Genomic DNA, 17,022 nt, shown 5'->3' on the forward strand with positions numbered 1-17,022 from the left:
CTTCTTGCTATCTTGGTCATGTATTTCTGTTTCAGATTTACCAAGTGAGCTGGTATAACTTATTATGCAGGAAATCTGAAATATACACAAGCCCTGAAATAAGAATAATGCCTGTGTACTAGAACAGTGTTTTAGTCTTTTCAACTAGCTATTGCTTGTCTAATTACAGCCATATCTCAGGTGCACGTATACCAGAAGGTTAACATATCTATGAATCCCTTTCCTCTCATCCCTGTCAGTGTGGGTATCCCAGGTGCCTGGTGTGGAAACACAATTATACGCCAGTCCTACTCAGATGGGAGTTTTGCTCAGCCTTTTGTGTACTAATGAGATAATGTGCATTACCAGTTGGACAAAATGCCCAAGTTCCTGAACTTTGATATGAATAGAAGTGGTGCTGGGCACAGGAAGCTCCTTGGTGTGCTTTTAACATGAATGTTACTGTACATCTGTAACTCGCTAATTAGAATATCCCAATTAACATACCAAAGGCTTTTGGGGATGTGTAAGTTTTTTGTTAGGATAAATTTAAGCCGTGCAATTTGAAGCTTAATCTATTATCGATGCAATTAAAGCCATCCTCATATCAACTACACAGGAAGGTATGTCTTTAGCCATTTTCATTAATAGAAGGTGCCATAAGATGACATGTTTATGTGAACTGATGCAAGAATGATAATTTAATGAAGAATATGTTATCATTAAAATATATATCAAAAATTTCAATATAAATTTGTTTCATAATCCTGCTACGGTTTCATAAATAATTTGGTCTTCATTGTACTGATAGTCCCAAATAACTGTAAAAGAAATTTTATTCTGATTATTTTGTTGTGTGCATACAGGTTTTGGTCAGTAACATCAATGTCACTGTTATTAGTGAGATCTCAAGAAAACCATGACTTAATAACTGTACCTACCTTTTATCAGATTTTTGACTTTGTGTGAATGGGTTATCTCAAGAAAATTATTTATTTAACACTTCTTTTATGCAAATAAATGTGTGTGTTTCGTATCTAGATGGATCCAGTTCTAGAAAAGCACAGAGAACAATTGGTTATTGAAGTTGGCAGAAAACTGGACAAAGCCCGCATGATTCGCTTTGAAGAACGGACTGGCTTTTTTTCTTCAACAGATTTAGGCAGAACTGCCAGCCACTACTATATTAAATACAATACTATAGAGGTAAAAGATGATGTCCTATTTCTGGAGGGTTTTTTCCTTGTTTTTAACATATGCCTATAGTAGCTGTAAGATATTACAGAATATGTAGCTGATTTGTTCACTGTATTTTCAAATCATATTTACTGAACTGGGGGTAGAGGAAATTGGAAAAAGAAAGAAAGTAAATATCAAGCAATACTGAAAAATTAGACTCTGTGAAGGGAGATTTGAAATTTCTATAGTGTTTTTGACTTCTATTAGGAAATAGATAAGAAACATTTTGATATTCATGGTTTGTGCAACCATTAGTACATGATAGCAAATTGTAGTGCAGTGTCTGATAACGGGTGACCTTCTCTGGGAGAAAGTCCTGTCATGTTGACAACCTGGAACAGCTTTTGGCACTGTAATCAGATTGTGTTGTAAACACATACAAAATTTTGTGGTATTGGAAACTTGATTTGATGTATTCATCTTAAAACATTTTCTTTTCTAGAAAATAAGTATTTTTCTTGAATAAAAACTAAAGACTCAGCATTAATATTTTTTAACTGTTTACTGTCACTGTGTATAATTAGTCTCACATATTTATTCAGATAGATATGTCCTAGACTTTTTTTTTAAATGGCCATATTTCATGTCTTTTGATTTTGGGGTGGCCAAAGCACTGGGAGGGGCTGTTTTTCTGAAACTGCTGAAAGGTCATTATGAAATTTGTTCCCATTTAAATTGTATCACCCTGGTCTTCCAATTGCTTGCATTTTAACCTTGTATGCCTTTTAAACTCTTGGCTAAGTTTTCTTCGTTTCCTGCTATATATGTGGTTTTTTTCAGTGACAAATCAATTCTTTTTGTTTTTAATAGACTTTCAATGAATTGTTTGATGCTCATAAAACTGAAGGTGATATTCTTGCTATAGTATCAAAAGCGGAAGAGTTTGAGCAGATAAAGGTAAAGACCGTCTTGAAACTAGACGCTTCTGTAGTACTTATTCCATAAATTTTGTTTAAAGACACAAGTTTTGTTAAATGCTAAACACCATTATAAAATGTTTTCTAAGTAAACATAATATGCTCTCACTCAAATTTATATGTAAAGCTTTAACTATAGTGCACTTTTAATAACTAGTTATGGATCTTTGAGTAATTCTTTTAAATACTTTTAAGAACTTTTCAGCTCTTCAATTATTAACAGGCGAAGCTAAGTGTCCGTTTGAATAGTGGGCCTAGAGATGAGCTAATTTTTCTGTTTGAAGTTTAAAGCATTATTGGATGTCTCATTGAAGAGTTTGCTCTATCAGGAAGGAGGCAGGACTCACTGAAGTGAATGCTGATATACTTTCTGCAGGGAACAGTATTAGATTGGCAGAACAATAAATTCTCATAAATGCAAATCTGAAATCTAGAAAGTTGTCATAAAAGATTTTATGCAGGCTAGAAGATTGCTATTCTATTGCACTCGGTTCAGTTCCAACCTCCCTTTTTGCCTCCCGTGTGGGTAGGACACAAGGCAATACATTCCAAGCTGGCATGAGCTTGTTTGCCCATGCTTCTGTCTCACAGAGGTACGAGCCAGACTCCACAGGGTTTGTTAGCTTGGGCTCATTGCCATTTTACTACAATTATACAACTTGCAGATCAGGGCTGGCTCTCAGTCACCTGGTTCTGCGAGCTGGCAGTGTGAATCCCTCACCATCTACATATTTACATATTTGCACACATTGTCTGGGTATTACCGTCTCTTTATCTAATGGAGAAATTCTATTTTGCTGTAATCTCTTCTATTATAGAAGATAATAAGCAGTGAGGTTTCACAGTCATACATGGAACATTTTCCAAGCTAGAAGGGTTTTTTTTATGATAGTGATATTCCTTGACTAGGTCTAAATTTAGCGTAATTTAATATTTAAAAGGAAAGCATATGGAAAATATGATGTGATATATTTCTGTATTTGTAATAAAGTTAGTAGTGATGCTTCTTGACTAAAGCACAGTTTTTCTAGTTTACATTCTCAGATGTATATGTTATATGTATCAGTGCACTGTCATTTCCAGATTTTTGTGATTAATTTGCTGTGCAGCTCTGAATGTTAAAAATAATAACTGGTTTTCACAATAATAACTCAGGATTTGCCCCCTGTGTGATAGAAATTGTGACTATTGATAAATGAATCACATTTCTATAACGCCTTTAAAAATTCTGAATTTTGAAATATGTAATTCACCATTAGCTAAAATACAGATCTAGATTAGACCTGTATTGTGTTGTGCAAGAGCAGAAAAAAATTATCAAAAATGCTGTTGTAAGCAAAGCATAATATTCCCCTGAAAACTGAGTCATCTGTGATGGTTCTGTACTTCATGTCTTTCTTTCGTGTGGGACTAATGACTAGAAAGTTGGGGATTTTAACCCAATTGTCTTAGGGTCTTTTGTATGTCAGGTAGTCAGGTCCAGATGAAAATTACTTTCAGATGGTTCCCTGCAGGGACCAAACATTTACCCTCTTTAAATAAGTTTTACACTAACAGACTATCAGTAAGCCAAAGAATATGTAGATTTATGCTAGTTCTGCCATGTAAGGGTCATCAGTTAGAATGTGAAATGTTATGCATTATTCAAACCATAGATATTAATATTTCTTTACTCATATTAAGACTTAATCTTATTAACAGTGAAAATTTTAATATGGTGAATCATAGTACTTCACAGTTTTTGAGTTTTAAATGTATTATAACACATGCAAACTGTGTAACTATAATGAGTACATTAAATGTTAATTCAAGATTGCCCTAATCCAGATGGACAGAAGTTTTACTCTGGTCAAATAAAAAATAAAATCTCATCAGATGAAGGATGGCAAGGTCACAAGATTCAATTTTTGTGGCATATCAAATTTTTGTATGTCAATGGCAACCTTAATAGATGGTGATGAATAACAAAATGTAATTGTGTCTCTATTAAGATAGTTTCAATTATGGTCTATTAGCTACATTGTGGAAGATGTGGGTTTACTGCTTTTTTCCTTCTTTTTATCCTCCTTAAAACTAGAGACTCCATTTAAAAGTAATATAACCGTGTTATAAGGAAAATGTGATTTCAGTGTAAAAATTTTTATCAAATTGCTTCAGCCTCTTCATAATGTATAATTGTGTTTTAGGTAAGAGAAGAAGAAATAGAAGAGCTGGATACCTTACTAAATGATTTCTGTGAACTTCCTGCTCCAGGAGGTGTGGAAAACAATTATGGAAAAATTAATATCCTCCTTCAAACATACATTAGCAGAGGGGAGATGGACAGCTTCTCCCTTATTTCAGATTCTGCATATGTTGCACAGGTAAAAATAGTATTTTCTACATTCTTGTTGATGTCTTCTGGCGTTTTAATTCCCCTAAATATTTACAATTATACAAATAGACCCAGATCTGCATCTTTGTTAATTTTTGTGCAACTTTATTTGAAAATCAGAGATTTGTGTTTGTGCGTGCAGGTAAGCTATAATACTTGAGAAGAAAAGTTTTGCCAAAGGTTACCTTGGGAGACTATGGCAGTTTTTGTTAGTTATGAATGTCCTTTTCTGTTTGTAGTATCCATATATCCTTATTATATTTAGTTGCTCTAACAGTGATTGCACAGAAATTATATTCTCTAAATTTCAAGGTTTTCTAAATGTGAAAAACTGTTGTAATCTATTTTTATTGTTTGTGTGTTTTTATACTTCATTCTGCAAAATATAATTTGTGTTTGATTCACATACCTTGATTTACTCACAAAAGATGTGCTATTGTAATTCTGTTACTAGGTGTAATCTAGCAAAAAATGTGCAGATTTACATACCAGTCTGTGTATTTGTTTGTTAGCTTCATTTGACCCCTAAAGGGTTGGTTGTAACACAGCATGTTTAGTTACCACACAAGCATGTGCACAGGGGGACATGACACAGATCTATTTAGGCAACTGTGACCCCAAAAAAGTTGTATCTTCTAGCCCATCTCTCTCTTACTCGTCTTTTTTTTTTTTTTTTTTTTTTGTTAACAGTCAGCAAAGATATTGCATGGAATTATTTTTGTCTCAGCCTCACAAAGCTGCTTTGGAAAGAATAGTTGCATTTAGTTTGTACGAAAGATGAGATTTAAATATACAAAATTATACATAGTCTTTAGCAATATTTTCATAGTATCATAACCTTCTTCAGAAATGTTTGTATTTTGTAGCACATATGGGTATAAATGAGAAAATACTGAATAGATTGTGCACATCAAAAAAATTGTGGTACTTGCACAGCAAAATAATTTTCAGTATGATCATTTTGATCTTTGCTTTCAAGGCAATTGCTTTTATTTGTATGTCTCATTTATTGCATGTTTAATGAGGCAGCATGGTCTTCTCAGATCTTCATAAACTGTACTTGTGGAACCAGTGCTGTAAACTGTGTAAACTGTGGGGTTTTTTGGGGTTTTTTTTTTGGTTTTTTTTTTTTTTTTTTTTTTTGGTTTGGTTTGGTTTTTTTTGGATACTGACTATTAAGAAAATTATTCATCCTTTCTAAGTAAGAGGAATGTGCTTCTTTAGTAACATATGCTTCCTATCACAACCAAATAATTTTGTATTTTTTATTCCTGTTGGCATGGCAGAGCCAGTCGGGAATGGTTATATTCTATTCGATGAATCAAGAACATAATTCCTAATCCAGACATAGTATTGGTAGGGAAAAAAAAATTTTAAAAAAGTATAGCTTCATAATACAGCTTGAAAAGTTTGTGAAAGGAATATCATAACTTAGGTTTTCAGGATAAGATGATCTCATTCAAACTTATGTTAATAATTATTTTTCCAAGTCCACAGCGTTTTTGTACGGTTTGGTATGGACTGTTCTCAGAATATAGTGAAATGTTTTTAAAAAGGCACTACTGTTAGGCTTCTGTGCAAACGTTGTGAAATTCGTTGTGAAATGGGATGCTATTATAGAAGCATAAACTAGAAAAAAACAAAACTTGAATTTCCATATCAAGTGAATTTGCAGGTATCTATTATATGGGGAATACATTAAGTGAATTTGCTTCAGAAGTGGATGATACACAATAAATTTAGAACTCCATAATGTTAGCATAACTGTGATCAAAGTTCTATGGCAGACCTGACACTGCAATTTTAATTGGTTGCACATGTTTCTTTTCATAATTTCAGAATGCAACCATGAGGTAGTTCTGCCACTAGACAGTGATGGAAAAAATAGTTTTCAAAAATGTTTGAAATCAGTTTGAAAAGAAAAATCTATTGTTATGTTTTGTCAAAGATGAGTCTATGGGATCCTTTTCATTTTACAAAGAATATTGAGAGAATTACAACAGTTTTGCTTTTTTCTTTTTCCTTTTCACTTTCCAGAATGCAGCTCGTATTGTTCGAGCTCTTTTTGAGATTGCCCTGAGGAAGCGTTGGCCTGCCATGACCTATCGGCTACTGAATCTCAGCAAAGTCATTGACAAGCGGCTGTGGGGCTGGGTGAGCCCTCTGAGGCAGTTCTCTGTCTTACCACCATCTGTCCTCTCCAAACTGGAAGAGAAGAATCTCACTATAGACAAGATGAAGGACATGAGAAAAGATGAGATAGGTGAGAAACCAGCCTGGCTGCTCTGCTTAAACTGTTAGAAACCAACGGGCAAGTAAGGACTAAACCTGAGCCATGCATCAATATTCCCTCTCTGGTCTGGAAGCCATGTAGCCACATACCACACATTATGGTTTCTCCAATAAAGAAAGTTTTTCCCAGTCTCCACAGCCTGTACAACGGCACAGCTCTGAGAATAAGGCCAGCTCATGTCCTGGTAGTCACAGAACACAGATGGAAAGGAGATGTCTATTGATAAGTATTTATGTATATATGTGTATATATACATATTTATGCTGACCTGTGTGCTTCCAATTCTCCTCACCTTACATAGCACACTACTGTAAAAGGCATATGTTTACTTTTGCCAGTTGGCACAATATGGCCATTTTTTTAGCTATTGACATGAAAAAGAATAAAACCAGATTATTACATCCAGGTATGCTATCAGTAAATGGCCTTCTTCTGAAAGACTGCATTAATTTTCATTGAACATGGAGAATTCATTGTCACTGGTGTCACTGCAACAAAACCTTAATGGAATTTTTTAAAGGATTTGACAGTCCAATAATGAGAAAATCCACAAGCCTACTGATAGACATAATGACAATTTCTAGTAAGTCTGTATAAACTGTTGTGCATAAACTGCACACCAGCTGGTTGAAGTCAAAAAAAGAATTCACTTCTAATGCATTTCTTTTTCCTTTGTGTATTTTTTTTTATTTGGACTTAATTTGCACCTGCTATTGCCAACCTGTTGATAAACAAACTGACATTTTTTGAAAAATCTAATTCTAGAATAAAAATACCATTCATACTCATTGCTTAGAAGCTGTCACATCTAACTTAATATTTCTTTCATTTGCAGGAGAACTACATTCCTAGCTTAGAAAACTTTGTTATGTGCTTAATCTAGGCTGGAAAAAGTTAAATTTGTAAGAGTTTGCAGAATTAGAAGCTATATTTTTATTTAATAAGTTAGACTAAAATTCTAGATGCTTACTTTAACTGCATTTTAATATATTAATATTAAATGTGTTAAAGGCATAGTATTTTATTTCAAGTGCTTGCATTATCATTTTTTATTCAGAAGTGCTATAGCACTTTTTAATTCACATCTGTTAATTTTCTGTGTATTTGTAATGTCTTTTAGTGCTTTCTAATGTGTTCCTTCCCATTAATTGTATTAGTGGGGTTTTTTGTATTTTGTTGTTGTTGGTTGGTTTTGTGGAGATGTTTTTAGTTTGGGGTTTTTAGGTTTTGTTTTGTTTAGGTTTGTTGGGGTTTTTTTTAATTGTTCTTTCTCCCCATACCCTCACTTGAGAATCAGGAAATTTTGTGTAAGAATACAAAATCAGTTTTGCTTCCTTCAATGTATTGGAACCAGTATAGACAAGATGGAAATGTATCTATATATACCTGCAATTTGTCTAGTTTTGGTTTATATTAACTTAGTTTGAAAGTAGATGAGACATGGGATTTGACTGCGAAAATAGGTCACTGCTGACCGTACATAATGATATTTCATGTTCTTCAACCTTATAAATATCAAACAAGGTTGATCTGTGTATTTCTGTGAAGTAGTTTCTTGGCACACTTCCTCCTGTCTGGCTTCTCTTTCTCAGGCATGTGAAGGAAGTCACCTTATTTTTATTTTGAATTCTAAGCCATGTTGAAATGAGAAAAGGCACAACTTCCAGGTACTGCCTTGTTTTATTACTCCACAGGGCTAGTTCAGTCTTAGTGTTTCTTGCTTCTTAAACGTTATTGAGACCTTGGAGACAGAGTAACAAAGAAGCTAGCTGGCTAGCTCGGGCCATGGCTTGTGGGGAGATGAAAGCATCAGATGAGTGTAGAGCATGTTGTGTGCGTAGATCCTGGATTCCAGGGTACCCTGAATTGATCAACACCAACCTATGAGCTATTGCAAATGTAACCATGGAGTTTCCAGAAAGCCAGGAAATCACTCTGTTAACGGAGATAAACAGTCCCTTTGTTTTCAGAATGCAGATGACAAATATTTTAGAATAAGCAAAATTTATTCTTTTGGGGTTTTGGGGGTTTTTTTCAGGCATGCCTATTTTCTTAGTCAGCTTTTGTTCAGAGGGTCTTAAATATTTCTTAAATGCCATTGATGGTTTCCCATAATGTGACTACAAAAAGGAAAAAGAAAGAGGGGGCTTAGGGGGAGAGAGTTTTATCATATTCCTTAAAAGCTGGGAGAGGAGCCTTATTTTCCCCTAACACCTAATTGTAAAAGAAACTCAGTGCTGTCCTGTACACAGTTCACCTCACATATTGAGATAAAGTGATTTTTGCTGTGAAACAGTGTACTTACCTACATAGGTTTTTTGAGTCATATCTTTGAATATTTCTCATCTGCCTTTATTTAACATGGTTTCTGAAGTTTTACCTCTAATTGCAAAAGCTAGTCACTGTCCAAGTATGCTGTAAGACTGCATATATCATCAGGGTACCAACATAAGGGGTTTGGTTTTTAATAACCCACTTGGTGGAGGTGCAGTTCTTTTACTGACTGCAAATTAAACTGATTAAATATGCATTAAAACTTTTGGTTAGAGGTTTGATTCTCAAGCAGGGTCACAATTTATTACTTCGGAGTATAAACACCTGTGTGAGACAAATGTATCTGCCAATTTGTTAAAGAAAAACTGAAAAGAGGATGGCAGTATCAATCAAAAAAGTGCAGTTTCAAGATGCTATGCTCATAAATGTCTTGTAATTGCAAGAAAAGGTTTGTATTACCTTTTCACTTGCACATAATGCAAATAATAAGACTTCTCCTTTTTAAAATTTATTAATGTTTTTTTAAATGGGTAAGTATGCACAGAACCACATAATGATGCCAGAAAATATAAGTAGCAATAGGTAAGGTAAATTTTAACAGGGAGTGTTTATGACCATCACAATTAACATCTAAAATATGCTCCACATAATTACAATAACGATTTCAGTGGAAAGGTAGTAAATAAGCCATATTTTCCTAAATAAGCCAGAAGGTGAAATAATTTCAGGAAAAAAAGAAATTACTGCTACATACTTTGTTTTATATTCAAAATGAAGGGCAAGGGAACAGAGATTTGAGCTGTAAAATACAAGTAGGACATTTTTCTAAATTAATAGAATCCCTTTATTGCCTTAGTTACCATGATTACAATAGAAAATTTTTTAAATTGCAACATTTAATTTTTCCTTTGTCTCAGTTACACACTGTTATATTCGGACAGATCAGAGCTGCTGTGAGTTGTTTACTTATGTGCATTTTTAATCTGTTAGGTACCTTTGTTGAGTTTTATGAAAAGCATTTTGCCTACTTTGAATCGCTACATAGAAATTGTAGAAGTTCAAATCAAGTAAAGACTTGGTATTTGTGCTCTGAAAAAGAACTATATGGCTTGGTAAGAACCTGGTCAACAAGTCAGCGAAGGAGAGGGAGCTAGCTTGACATAATGTTTTCAGTGTGAATTCGTAATAGTTATTTTAACCCCTTAGTTATAGCCAACAAGGGGGTTAATACTGATTTTTCAAGGCTCTAAATTGCTAATTCAAGTTAAGTATTACAAAATAATCAGACATGCCAGGTCAAGAGAGTCAGACATTTACGTACCCAGGAGCAAAACAAGCAAGCCATAATACTTCTCTCCAAAAGCCTATTTGAAAGTCAGAGTTGCATGCTTTTTCCTGGAAATGCAAATTCATTACACCTAATGTTTTCTTGGCAGGTCATATGCTGCATCATGTGAAAATTGGGTTAAAGGTAAAACAGTGTGTCCATCAAATACCCTCCATCGTAATGGAAGCAACAATCCAGCCAATCACCCGCACAGTGCTCCGAGTTCGGCTGAACATCGCTCCCGACTTCACCTGGAATGACCAGGTAAAAAAAAAGGGGAGGAGGAGGCAAGATGAGAAGCATTAGTTTAGCTTCAGTAAAGGAGATGATCACTGGGAGTCCATAGCTGTTTGGATAAAAAAAGAAAAAAAGAGCATTTATTTTAGCTAAAAAGCAAATTTGATAATAGGAATGGGATGACCTTATGACTATTGTTGAAGAAAGCAGGCAAAGATCATTTTTCATTTCTGTTAATCCTTGTAAGATTGGGCTGTGTATAACACATTGAGGCAAATGCTTGATACTGAATATTCACAGTAGTCACCCATGGATTAGAGTTAAGTGCCCAGAAAGGAGAAGCAAGAGGAAGGAATACATGAATGGCTTGCTGAACTATGAGTGAATGTCAAACACAGAAAAGCTTTGAAATGCAGTTCATATATGCCAGGTTCTCCTGTACCTCTGGGCTTCACAAATATATATTCACAATATCAGTGCCTTGTTCTGACTTGTCTGAACAAAAAAACTGGGATAAACTGTTTGGAACTATGTTCATCTGTATTTTATAGTGCAAATTTATATGAAAGAAGTTGTACCAGTTGCACATTTAGATATACACATGTCCTTTGATTCAGAATCTGTTCATTAGAAATACATTTAAGTCTAAATGAAACATAAATGACCACATGGGGGCATTGTATTGTTGCTGTTACTTCTGAAACTTTCTACAGGGAAAAAAGATACCTCCATGGGCAAACATAATTTTTTTTCTTTTAGACTTATGAGATTTATGCTTAAGATGAATTATTTTGAAATGTGGATATTAAGTATCTGTTCTTTTCTTTTAAATTCATTTTAAAATCCTTTCAATTACAATTTTACCTTAATTAAATGAGAGTTTTATTCCACAAATATCTAAATTACTTTAGGAAATATTTTCCCTGATGGAAGCTGTTTTATTTCCTTGCGGGAGTTTCACCAAGTTATCTTATAAATGGGAGATTAGCATCAAAATATAGAAAGTTTGATTTTGCTTGCCACCTAGATTTATTGAAGAAATATTTGAATGGATTCCTAACATGAATTATAACATGAAATTTTTTTTGCCTTATTTATGTGCAATACTTCAGAAGGAAAATAAAGCATTACTTTTTAGGATTGAAACATCCTGTAATCTGCTAAAGACAAAAACAATCACTTTTCTTCATATTAAACTTAATCTTAATACAAAGTAATTTCTCAATCCATTGTTAGGTTTTTCAAAAAAAACCTAGGTTCGATATCTTTACAGGTTGAAAAGGGGTCCACACAAAATCATACTGTTGTTTTGATTCTGAACTTCTAAATTTAGAACAAAATTTTATTACAAGTCTATTTTCTGCCATAACCCCCTTTACACAGTTTTTTTGATGATTGCTTTGGAAACAGTATGATTTGTTTTATCACTTAAGTTTATGGAGATGTTTTTATGTGAATTTGTTTATTGGTAATCATAAGAACTTGGAAAATTTTTTTTTGCTTTTTTTTAATTTTTGTAATGTGGTGTTGATTTTCCTGTTTCTTTAGTAAATGAAGCTTCTATCACAGTACATAACTAAAGCTGTTAAATTTTAATAGTCTCTGAAAATGAATAACTGTCTCAAATTCAAGCATAAATACTCTGAAAGTGCTTCTCTATCATCACATTATTTTAACAAGTTTTGCAGAAGATGGCTATAGAAACTTACCAGTATACCTGTAATTAGTAGGAAAGTCATTTGCTAAAAAATTCCGTCTGAAGAATTGCAGTAATCAAGTAAAACCAGTTATGAAAACTTTAAACACCATGCTTAGCTGAAATAGCCTGCTTGGCTAATATTTCATGGTTTTAAGATTGTTCCTTTACCTGAAAATTAATTCTCTAATGATCCCATCACAAACTTTGCATTTGACGTTACAAGAGAAAGAAGAGATGTTTTTGTAGTTGTGAGATATGACATCAACTTGATCTTCAGTTTTCAGTACAGAGAGCCCTTAAGTTCAGTAAAAGCATGTAAGCCAAATCCCACATTTTTATTCTATTGTTAGAAGCAAAGGACTATAAACATACCCAGACAGAGCAATTAAGCCTTAATGCATCCAGGAGGGGTCCAGCAGAAATGCAGAATAATGCAAGCAGTATTAATTAGCTGAGTCATAGATCAGACATATAGTTTTAGGGTGATGGTTGCCCAAAATACAGGTATGCGTCAGTTCTTAAGTGCTCCCCAGAGTTCTTGCAAATCGTTACTGGAGAAGATGTTACGTTTCCTGTTCCCAGATTGTCCTACTTACTCCATGCAGTTTTTTCATGGGACTTTCCAAAGCCAGGTTGCTATTACAGTTTGTAATAAAATTTCTGAGCTATGAACTTAATTGTCTTACTTAATTCTCTCATCTCTTTTAAATGCCCCTAAACACTGATGAAATAAGTCTCACTGTCACTTTTCAAAATGTCACCCTGCGTGTCATTTTAGTTTCACTGCTTCAGTTCCCAATGAAGCTGCTAGTGAAATTCAAATGTTATAAAAATGAATGAGTGTCCATTTATTTGTATATTGTGCAACTGTGGTAAAATAGAAAGAAAAGCACCTTTCTATGCATTCTTTGTGCATAGTTTTGTCTTCACAAACCAGTAAAGACTGTTTTTTGACACAGACACAGTAATGAGTTATGCTGAAAATAATGTGTGCTGTGTGAATCAATACCAGATTCCTGGAGCATTAAAATTGCCATTAGAAGCAGCTATGCACTTTGTATTTTTTTCTATTAAGTTTAGGAAAAATTCCAACTTTTTTTTCATCTCCTGGTTTTGCAGCTTATCACAGTCCCCACCAGAAACACCAGACATCTGCATTCATTTGATAGTATGTCTTCCATATTCCTTTACTATGCATTTTTCTTAATTTCCAAGATATTTAAATAAAATGCTTGTACATTGGCAAAGGTTATTTATTCTGACAAAGAAACAAAAAATCTTAATTTAGCATCATACCTAGCTATGATTTCTGGCATTGCAAAGTAGGGTACACAACAAAGCAAACAAAAATCTAGGTTTAAGAAGACATGTTGCCAGATGGCAGGGAAATCATCAAGTGACAGCTCTATTTATGTTCTTCTCACTTCACCTGTAACGATGGCTACATCTGCAAGCTTCTGAATGCACTTACTGTATTTTTCTAGAGGAGAGGGGATGAGAGAGAGGAATGTCACAATTCAGTGTCCATTTTTTTCCTGAGAGAATGTTTTTGACTGAAAAATGAGCGGACAGTTGCAAACGACAATCCTCTACACAGAACCCAAAGGCAAAAGCACAGGGAGGAATAAAGAGAGCCTAGAGGGAACCCTTGGGGTTAAGTAAATTTATGAACAGCTGAGGCACTACCTTTAGTTGCATTTGTATCATGTCCATTTATATTGTATTTACCTTAAGCAAACCTTTATTGAAGCATAATCTTTAGGCAGACTGATCTGATTAAAAATGTTATTTTTCTGTTACCTCTGATTTCTGTACTTCTGTATTCCTTTGTGAGCCTATCTCATTCAGAAATGCATCCCCTATTTCTAGAGAATCTTGTTAGAACTAAAACAAAGCTATCTTTTCTACTCATAAAGGTACATGGTGGTGTTGGAGAGCCCTGGTGGATCTGGGTAGAAGACCCGACTAATGATCACATTTATCATTCAGAGTACTTCATCATTCAAAAGAAACAGGTAATGGACTTCATTCAGAATCTCATAGCAAAACAGAAACAAAGTTAGTGAGATGTGGATTTGTCAGGTCATACAGTGTTTTGACCTAAGCAGATTTTCAAATCAGTAGTACAGCTTTCAAATTCAGATGTACTTGATCAGCTTGGACTTCCACAGCAATGTTTTCTATGCTCAAATATCCTTTTTTCTCTTCCTCCTTTGCTGGGACCGTTATTTTCAGGTGATATAGAAAGACTGTAATGGTTTCATCTGTTAAAGAGCAAGATTAAGAGCCAACCTTATTTTTATCTTTTGAAGATAATGGAAAAAAAATTCATTCTGGGCAGTAAAATATTTTATAAAGATGTAAACATTTGCACACATACTTTATTGTTTTGTGTTAGCAATGCTTTTGCAAGTGAGGCAAACTATGCTTTTTCAAGTTACTGATTTTTCTGTGCAGTAATTCTTCTCTACATGTTTGCACTAGGTCATTACTAAAGAACCTCAGCTGCTGGTGTTCACAATCCCAATTTTTGAACCTCTTCCTTCTCAATATTATATTCGAGCTGTGTCTGATAGATGGTTAGGAGCAGAGGCTGTGTGTATCATAAATTTTCAACATTTGATTCTTCCAGAGAGACATCCGCCCCACACAGGTAACTTCAAATTTGATCATTTTGTTTTCATTGATGTTGCTCATGTTGGGTTGTTTTTTATGGTAGTGCAATAACACTCTTACTTCTGCTTCATTGGAGAAAAATTTATGGAATTTCACTTTGTGACATTTCTTCTCCAGCTTTCTAAGATTTTCCATTATTGAACAAAATGCAGGAATTTTGGTTTCATCTCAGTATAATACCAGCCTTTTAGTTACTCCAGATTCTCTACAAAGCATAAGAAAACTGAACCTGTCATATAAAACTAAGCAAATCTCTGTGTTATGGTATGTCTTAGCTTGGTGCTGCCAGCATTACCTTTCTTCTGGACCAGCTAAAAATAATCTTAGACTGTCTAATACATGGCATTCAGCAAAGAACAAAGAATGCTAAAATTTTGAAAATATGAAACATTTTACTATTTTTGCTGAGATATATTTATCATAGCAAGTACTGTTACAGCACTGAACATCACATTTCATCTCATGCAAGTTGTGGCCTTCCCCTCCCCCTCCTTTTTTAACACTTGGCACAGAAGCATATGTTTGTGTTTTGCTTCTTTTTTTCTGGATACATAAATTGCTTTATACATTCATTGGGCCTGATGTCACTGTAAAACCTTTCCCCTGTAATTACATTTGGCTCATCTAGCAGTCTGCTGAGTGCCTTCAGAAATGCACAGTTCTCATACGGTGTCGTCCTTTGGCATGCACAAATTCACATGTGTTTGTGAAGTGTTTAGCTATTGTTATACTGTACCTACGCTGTCTGGAATAGCATGTGTAACCTTTTTATCTAATTGACTGATCACTGACTACTATTCAGAAGAAACAGAAAGATATTTACACATCACCAGTTATGGAGACTCCAGGATTTATGGTAATTGATTTCAATTCCCATCTGGTTCCCACTCAACAATGAAGTACATAGAGGCTCTGCTAGGCAAAAAAAACCTTCTTTCTCCTCAACAGAGCCCAAGAAATCACTGTTTCAGTGGGAATGATAAAACAGCCATAAGGTATCAGTGAAAAGCATGTGAAGAATATTAGGCATCATTGCCTCAGTAGATTTTATGACTCCCATATCATACCTTAATGTGAAGCACCCTGAAAAGACAAGGAGACCTCCAGCCACAAAAAAAAAACCAAACCCAAACTTCAAAGCAAGCATCTGCATAGCAGAATCACTGCAGTCTCCTTAATTTGGTAGGATTCCAAATCCAATCTGGTTATATATATCATCTTCCAAATTCCACAATCTCTAATTCTTTGGATAGCAGATGCCCTCAAGATATATTGAGAATCACATATTGAAAAGCTGTTTGTTTGTTTATTAAGATTATGTCTTTAATTATACATTTAAAGTGTAAGATGCAAAATTTAGCTGTACTCATCTGATTTCTATTACTCCATTAACTTGGAAACTCCAAAGAATCCTTCCTTCTTAAATAGGTTTTTTTCCCCTTGAACTTGAAATACTCCACATTCTGTTATCATAAGAAGCTGGATGTAAATACGATCTAATGCAGTGAGTTTAGAACTTACTACAAGTGTGTAAAAAGAACACAGGTATAAGAAAAAGATTAATATTTGCAAATAGCTGAATTCACAGCTATCTGAGTACTTTAAAAATTACTTGCAGAAATATATATCAGAGCTATAAAAACACCTTTTCATTTTTCTTCATCAAAATGAACAATTACACAAATGTGTACTCACTGTTTTATGAGATACTAAGTAAAACATTTTTCAATGTAAATTGTTTTCCACTAAATTACTGGCTAATATATTTATCTTCATAACAAGCTATGTCATGTCATGGCATCTCTTCTCATGCACTTACGATTATTTTGTGGTTTTAGAGCTTTTGGATCTTCAGCCTTTGCCTATCACAGCCTTGGGACATCCTGAATATGAAGTTCTGTACAAATTTACACACTTCAACCCTATTCAGACACAGATATTCCATACCCTTTATCACACAGACTGCAATGTTCTTCTTGGAGCTCCTACAGGTTCTGGAAAAAACGG

The 17,022-nt window shown here is 34.2% G+C and overlaps 1 protein-coding gene across 1 annotated transcript in view; it reads left to right on the forward strand.

Annotated features, from left to right (window-relative positions):
* Positions 1–17,022, forward strand: part of ASCC3 (activating signal cointegrator 1 complex subunit 3) — a 261,017-nt gene that overhangs the window by 172,021 nt on the left and 71,974 nt on the right. Inside the window, 8 exon segments of the mRNA XM_033054769.1 lie at positions 1,021–1,185; positions 2,029–2,115; positions 4,322–4,498; positions 6,547–6,772; positions 10,513–10,667; positions 14,256–14,354; positions 14,824–14,992; positions 16,854–17,020. Of these exon segments, the coding sequence (XP_032910660.1) occupies positions 1,021–1,185; positions 2,029–2,115; positions 4,322–4,498; positions 6,547–6,772; positions 10,513–10,667; positions 14,256–14,354; positions 14,824–14,992; positions 16,854–17,020 (1,245 nt within the window).

Source organism: Catharus ustulatus, chromosome 3, assembly GCF_009819885.2.
Source record: "Catharus ustulatus isolate bCatUst1 chromosome 3, bCatUst1.pri.v2, whole genome shotgun sequence".
Taxonomy (NCBI): Eukaryota; Metazoa; Chordata; class Aves; order Passeriformes; family Turdidae; genus Catharus; species Catharus ustulatus.